The 8,201-nt window shown below is 42.9% G+C and overlaps 1 protein-coding gene across 2 annotated transcripts in view; it reads left to right on the forward strand.

Annotated features, from left to right (window-relative positions):
• LOC105186942 (proton channel OtopLc) overlaps window positions 1-7,681 on the forward strand; it is a 52,533-nt gene extending 44,852 nt beyond the window's left edge. For both annotated transcript variants that reach the window (XM_011147479.3, XM_025304022.1), the window contains 3 exons: window positions 664-829; window positions 902-1,187; window positions 3,297-7,681. In XM_011147479.3, coding sequence (XP_011145781.1) covers window positions 664-829; window positions 902-1,187; window positions 3,297-4,002 — 1,158 coding nt within the window. In that variant the 3' untranslated portion in view covers window positions 4,003-7,681. The remainder of the gene's footprint in view (window positions 1-663; window positions 830-901; window positions 1,188-3,296) is intronic.
• The last annotated feature ends 520 nt before the right edge of the window (window positions 7,682-8,201 follow it).

The following is an 8,201-nucleotide window of genomic DNA, read 5'->3' on the forward strand; positions in this document are numbered from 1 at the left end:
TGTTGTAATTTGTCTATGCTATTTATCGGTGAAGAGAGTACCACGTTTTAAGAGAATCGCTATAAAAAAAGCTCCTTCGCTCTTGCTCGAGATGTAAACAAACATCTATTTTCTTCCCATTTATACGCACGCTCCACCAAACAATTGTTTGTCACATATTCTCGCGAACAGTGAACAGAAATTGCAGAGAGCTATCATAAAGTTTTCACAATACGATAAGAGTGATATCGTCTTACTCTAATCAAGAAATGGCAGAAATGCACTTCACGTATGGCCGTGTACCGGAAGTGAGACCGAGTGAGTGACTTGCTTTAATTAAAATTTAATTAGAATTTAATTAAAATAAATCATTGTTTATAATTCTGACAATATCAATTTTTCAACCTATATTTATCAGGACCTTTTTTCTCCATCTTGTGAGTATTATCCGACCTTAAAATTTGAACTTCTTTTTTTAAACACCTTGTACAGAATCATATAGAAACGAAATTCGTATATCATCGTATCAAATTATTTTCGGGCGTATGACTTTAAACAGTTCCCTTGTCGTTCATTTTTCAATTTTATACCTGACGTATCACAAATATAATATTATATCAGATATGACTTAACACGCGCGCGCGATAAATTGAATTCCAATAATGAAATAACGTCACGTTCCAGCAAATGAAGGTTTATCGCCATCGCGTGGTCGCGCGTTTCGGACTGATGCACATGATCGGCACGAATCTGTCAGTCTGGTTGAACGTTCTCGTCCAGGAGACGAAGCACGAGATCCTCACGTTCTACAATCCGGAGAACAACTCCCTCCGGATCTCCCACAGGCTGGGTAAGCGTGCGGCAACGATTCTTCGCCGGGCCTCTCTCAATGAAACACCTGACATTTTCGACCGCTGCTCAGGCTCGAAGGGTGGACTTCATCTCGGCGGCCACACTCACTCCCATCACGGGGAACACGTGCGACTGCCGCGCGGCCTCAAAGGACCCCATCACATGTTCGAGTGCCGACGGACGAATATAATGGGATCACTGGTGCAAGACGCCAGCCCCTTTCTCTTCCCGTGCACGATCGAGTACAGCCTGATTTGCGCGGCCATTTTATACGTTATGTGGAAAAATATATCGAAAGTCGGATTCACGCAGCCCACGACACCGCCGGGCTCGCGTCACCATGCGCACGCCTACAGGTACGCTATTGCATTACGGTATGAGAGGCCGCGCACGCTAAAACACAATACGGCCGTGATAACAGTACCACGTCTACGGATACAATGACAATCGCACCGCCACCGAGACATGCGAGCGACAGTCTAGTTTAGCAACTATAATTCCACCATGATAAACAGCTTAGCGGGGAATGAATTACGGGGATGATACCTGCGCGCTCCTTGGCATTTTAACACAGCTCGTCGCACGTATAATTCTATCAGAATGCGCACTCGCGACATTAACGCTTCCGACGCTGTTGAATTGTACGGAGTGTCGGATACAACGTGTATGTGTTCTCGTGTGCGGATGGGGTTTATCAAACTGAGCGAGCAAATGAGGTACCATTTCGCGAACAAGCAAGATGATTATCGAGTTATTGATTAAAGAAAATTCGCGAATGCTGGCGATGAGCTTTTTGGTGGCACGGTTTCAGGTTGTCGACAGATTCACCCCGAGCAAAAAATTGTTAGGGCTATCTTCATGAAGCATAAGACCCCGATAAGGCTGAAAGTAGGATACCCTAAAAGGGGATGCCTCATTATTACCACATCAGGCTCTGAGATGGACCTGTTAGGAATACCTTAGATTTTGCGAAATAACGCTTTGATAGGAAAAGCTGAGAAGGGCCTTAGGAGGATTTTTTAGGAATGTTTTAGATCTAATAAATAAAGATTTGATAGAGAAAGCGCAGGGCCTTAGAAGGATTTTTTAGGGATGCCTTAGATTTTATGAAATAATGCTTTAACATGGAAAACTGATATAGGTCTTAGAAAGATCTTTTAAGGATTCTTTAGATATACAAAATCAAGTTTTATTAAAATTAATAAGTTTTAAAAAAATTAATAAGATCTGAAGCATATAATAAAATATTGTCATAGTTTAGTATTGTTTTAGTAGGTACGTTCTATCTGTTTCTTTTAAAGATTTTTTAATTATACTGCAATTAAAAACAAATTTTATTAGTTTTATTAGTTGCCTTATTCATTAGTCTCTTCAAAGGATTTTTCTAATATTGCCTTTGTTTTGAAATGCAGCAAATTTTAATAAAAACAGTAGCAGGATTATGTGTAAAGAATGCTATATTTTATTGTAAAGTATATTATATTTTTAAAATAAAAAACTCTTGTTGTATACTAACAAGGTTATGAAGAAATAAAGAAATTATAGTCTAAATTTCTTGGAATAAAAAGAACGAATATTTTTACTCAAGTAATAATAAAAATATTCCCTTATAAGGCCCTATTAATATTGCCTTATAAGACCCTTATAATATTGCCTTACAAGAATCCGTTAAATCGTTTATTACACATCTTGTAGAGTCTTTGTCTTTCTATCCCTATTAGGACCTGATTAATGTTAAGGAAAAATAATCAGGCCTCTACCAGAGCTCTATTAATTTTTCTACTCCGGACAAGTCTTGGATGAGAATTTGACAAAAAAGTTTTGTTCAACTAACGACCATTAATATGAGCCCTAAAATCATAGAACTTCATTTCTGCTGTTGAATCATATGACATTTCTTCGAGTTTCAGATGTAGAAAATTTGTAATTATGATTTCACTCTGAGAAACTCGCAACTTATTCTAAACTCAAATCTGAGTATCTCGCTTGAGATTTTTAAAAAAAGAAAAATTCCTAGAGCGAAGATGGGATTTATTTATTGGAAGAATTAAGGATACATGGTTGTTGCTCAAAACTTGTCCCATGTGAAATATTCAAAATTCAATTTAGAATAAAATTTAATGTTTTAGTTGTATTATATGCCATGACATAATTATAACCGTAATTTTATCGAAAATTCTAAGCTATCAAGATTCAAATAACGATTGTTAATAATGGAGACTCTACATCATTAGTTTGAATTTCTTCAATCGAGTCAAATGACACGCGTGATATTTGAGCTTCAGAAAATGTTAAATCCGTGATTTATTACGCTTGTACTCGCGTTTCCACTAAAACTCGTATCTAACTCTAACCTCAAATCTGAGTATCTCACTTGAGAGACAAGTTTCAAATGTCGACTATCGATACGAGTCTATAGTACACAGTTGAACCTATTGAAAAGACGAGCGTCCATTGGTTCGCAGGAAATCGCCTCACCATTACAGCGTGGACTGCGCCCGCGCGCACAAGGGTCTCTTCGTGGGCATCTTGATCCTGGTACTGACCATCATTTCCCTAATCCTCTTCTTCGTGCTCATCTCGCGACCCGAACTGGTCAGCCTCGCCGTGACCGAGGTGAACGTCTGCGAGCTCACGCTCTACGGGATGTCCACCCTGGCGACGTTGATCGGCATGTTCCAGATGCGCAAGCTGCGCTACGATGGCGGCAGAAACCTCGAGCTGGACAACATCCTGCTGGTGGCCGCGCAAACCGGCATGTTCATTTACTCCACATTCACTATCATCGGCGGCCATTTCACCCTGCAGAAGCACACGGTGCTGGTGCTGGTGACCGCGCTGGCCAGCGTCGTGCAGACCACGTGTCAGACCATCTTCATCCTGGACGCCTCGAGACGCTCAGTCGCCACCGCTGAACAGATACGACGGAAGCCAGGCCGGGAGATCGTGACGTTCCTCTTGGTGACAAACTTGGCCATGTGGGCGATCAACACGCTGGAGAAATCCCGAGCGGAATCGCACCCGGTGCAGCTGCACTTCTACGGTCTGTGGGCGTGGACGATAATCACCCACGTGTCAATGCCGCTGGCGATCTTCTACAGATTCCACAGCACCGTGTGCCTGTGCGAGGTGTGGAAACGGGCCTACAAGGTCAAGCCCACCTACATGTGACGCAAGGGGTCCCGCGAGGTCGTGTGGAAGACCGCAGCTGCCCCGCAACGGTTCTGCAGGAGTCTGCAGAGACTCGACGCCATCGCGGAGAACGACCCGGCATATTTCATATGATCGAGGGAAGCCGGCTCGGACGCCCGACCGCTTTGGCCCGGGGAAGCCCGGTCGGCCGGCGATCCATGGTATTATCGCATGGATAGAACTATCCTGGACGTCCAGTCGGACGATCCGCACGCCGTCACCAGGCTGTACGCGTGTCGTTACAAGAAATTCCGTCAGATTTCTGGTCAGCTCCAAGAGCTCACGACATAGAACTAATGCAGACCCAAAGGCCTGAAAAAAAGGACGTCCGGATACTATGCAATATAGCAAACATGAGATCTGTTCTTTGCAGCTGCGCTAGGTGGCGCTGGGTCTGCGCTTAAGCCTCTTTCCGCCGCAGCAATTTGATGACGTCAAGAGTGAGGGAATCCATGCTGAAAATTCTTATGAAATTCCTACGTATTACGTCGAAATGAAAAAGATGTATCCGTAAAATAACACCTGCAATCTATCGATAGTTCAATTCCGAAATGCTCTGAAAACTTTTGTCGAAGCGATTAAAAAATAGGCGAAAATTTGACACGACGAAATCGTGCGAGAAAAGATAGATTGAGAAAGAAAAGCGCGCATTATGTTAATTTTACGGTTATTTGTCAATTGTTAGAGCACAAGGAAGGTTCCCTGGGCGCATTTTGGAAATGTACTCGATCGATTGTCATTTTATGGATATATCTTTTTATTTTGACGCGTTCCGTATGCATTTTTAATACAGATCTCCTCGCTTCTAATCAACCAAGAATTCCGCGATGAGAGACCAGGAGCTTTGAGGCTCTCGCTACTTTCTCCATGTCATCTTGATTGTGACGTCAGCGAGAAAATAATAGGTTGTAAATGAGAAGATATTTGTTCGAAAAAACACTTCAGATCGCTCGAGTATCCTTGTAAAACGCTTCGAAAACTATACTTCTTTCTTGAATCAATGAATGAAACAGCCCTGAAATGACCGTAATTGACCGAGGTTTAATTATGCGAAATGATTGCGCATACGCATGATTATGCCTCGTAATAGTCATTTTACGGCTGTTGATGGATTATTAAGAGAACAAGGTAGTTCAGAGCATTCGGCGGGAGTATACTTGAAGTATACTCGAAGTTTCACAAAAATGTCTTCTCACTCGGAAATGGCACGCGAGAATTTCCAGCGTGTTTTCTCACTTCTGACTTAAAATCAAGTAGATACATACTGACTCTTGCTGAAAGAGAGAAAAAGATAAAAAAGATTGCAAAGCTGCAAAGAATAGAGCTGCGGCCAGTTAGAAGAAAAGAAGGACGATTCGACGGGAGAGCGCTCGCAAGTACGAACGTAAACAGTAGGTTAAATTCGGAGGTTAGTTATCTCGGAGGTCAGTGTCTTTAGTTAATCTTGTACAGATAACAGATAGCAGATCGGCAGAAATGTCGGCGACTCCGCGCGTAGTCCGCGCAACACACCGTTGCGAAAGTCCACTGTCACTTCCTAAATAAACAGAATTAGTCATCCGCTGCTCGAAATGTCGCTCGAAGCGATCGCGTCGGGGAAGGGTCCTCGAAGGCAAGACAAGCGAGAGGCACCGAAGAGGTGGAAAAACTGAAGAGACGGCGAGGTCGTCGCGGGTCGAGTCGACTTACGGAGGAACCCTTCACTGCAAACGTACGATATTTCTCTCGAGCTTCGCCTGGCCATCCTCGCAAGATTCCCACGTGACTAATCCTCCACTTCGCCATCGATGCCTGTAAATAGCAGCCTCTGTTGGCCACATCGCGCACCGGAGAAAACAGAGCCGCGCGCGCCAATTAGGGAAACTTGCGAATCACACGCGCAACCGCACTTAGAGGAATCCCGGGTTTCGTATCGATAAACGATCAATATTACGTGTGTGTGTGTGTGTGTGTGTCGATATCTATCACTCGCCGTTTCCCACAGCTTTCGCCCTGAGCCGTGACCCTAGAGAGCAAGAGCGGCGGCGCGCGCGAGATTGGGGAGAATCAGAGTTCAGCCGTAAGAAAGAGAGTTCAATCGCGATAACGATAGATTAACGATCCCTTCGCAGTTACCTTCTATCGATGCCGCGATATCGCGCCAACCAGCGTAAGAGAGGCCGGAAAACGGATCATTTAGCGCTGTTCGGGGAATGTAGCAATGGAGGTGATGATGCAATCAGCTGAATTCTTCGTCGGGTCTAAATGGTCGAGCCGACTAAAGTATACTCGACACGGAAAATTCATGAATCGTTACGTTCGTTATGATAGATTACGATAGATTCTAAAGGCTCGTCTCGTCCGGAGACGCTCGAGTGTGTTTTCAGAATATTCCACGGAGAGCGAAATAGAAGAAGGGACGCCAAGTCACAGAGAAACACAACCGACCAAACGTACGACTCGTAGGTGACGGAACTCGTCCACTCGTTAGAGCTAGAGAGAGGGTTAGATCTCGCTAAATTAGATTTTCTTAGAAGCAATTTCATCGAAGCGTAGCCCTTCGATTTTACGGGAACAATGAACCTTTGTTCGATACACAGTTTTCTATTTCTGAGCTAGAGCCCGAGAGGTGGGGGAGAGTGGGACTTCTCTCGCCTCGGAAGACTGAAACAGATATCGGGGGAAGGGCCGGAACAACATACAAATACAAATCCTGATCCACTTCGAACCGAGTCCTCTAAATCCGTGCCTCGAGAAAGGGAAAGAGCCCATGCCCGAGGTCGCTCAGTTTTCAATGACGAGACTCTTGAAATTTGTAAACGTTTCGCTGTCTTGAAGGATTCTCTCGGCTTAACCGAGGATCTCTCTCCGATAATCATTGGAATTCCGATTGATCGACGTAATTAGCGGCAAAGCCTGAAAAAAGTGTACACATTTTGGAATTTTCTATCGCTGAGAATCGAAAAGCGTGAGCATGGGCCCTTCACTTCCGAGAGCTACAGAGATATCAAATTTTATTGTTCGGTGCTCGCGATCGAAGGCGTTTGAACGCTTTTATGGATATCCGTCTTCCACGTAGTACAAACTGCAGCTTAATCCTGGAGCACTGGGCTGAGTAAATTTTCGTTGAGCAACGCACACAGTGTGACGGTTTGTATATGTGAAAATATCAGCGAACAATACGAAATTAGTGAAAGAAAGCCAAGAGACTCGCCTATTCACTTTTCCTCCAGAGAGCCTGAGGCGCAGGAAATTCTTCGCGAATAATCTGACGTCCAACAACAGGATCAACTCAGTGTTCTAGGCTTAAGCGACAATCGTCGCGTCCATTCACATGGTTCAAGAACAAAAATTGCGGCGGGAGAAATAGATTACGAATACGTTCGATATAATGACAGACAATATTTTGGTATAATGATGTTATTCACGAGTTTCTGTGGCGAACAAAATTATGTCCCCCTTATTGAGCGTGACAGTTGCGAGACAACTGCACAGGTCCTAAATCATTTTACTGTGACGTGGTCGCACAGGTAGTTGCAGTAATTAGAAATATTCTAACAGAGCGTAACGACGCAAAAAGGAACTTTATTTCTCTTGGTTTCTTATCCAGCAAACTCGAAGTCGATGCTCGTTTCGCGAACCTTGAACTATCGAACGTCTAGAATGTTGTCCATAAAGTGGATAGAGAAAGAGACCATATAGATATTAAATGTCTTAACCCTTTGACTATCACGTCGCCTGTATTCAAGTGATACGTGAGTCTCCGCAGGAGTGGAATTTCATCGATGGTTTTATTTATTCAGACAGAAGTGATTTTATTAAGGTAATTGATCCGCGAAAAACTCACTCTTTTAGAAATCTCTTTAAATTCTAATGGTATATTAAAATGGAAATACGGGAGCTACGCACGTGTTTTCGATTAGAAAATGAAGAAGAAAATAAAAGAGAAATAGAAGAAAATAAATCATAGGTGGATAACGATTTTACCTATTAAATTAGGAATTTGTTTTCATTATTAGGAATTTAGTTTTGATTTTATCAAAACAAATAGTTTGCGCATCCATTTTTCTTAATATTTTTTTCTTACTTTGATAGTATATTAGTGGAATCAGGATTTAATATACACATCGTATATCGGATTTCAAAATGGCTTGAACATTTTTTGAATGCTGCTTAGAACGTAGCAAATGTCCAATGAG

This window comes from Harpegnathos saltator, unplaced genomic scaffold (genome assembly GCF_003227715.2).
Source record: "Harpegnathos saltator strain DR-91 unplaced genomic scaffold, Hsal_v8.6 scaffold587, whole genome shotgun sequence".
Taxonomy (NCBI): Eukaryota; Metazoa; Arthropoda; class Insecta; order Hymenoptera; family Formicidae; genus Harpegnathos; species Harpegnathos saltator.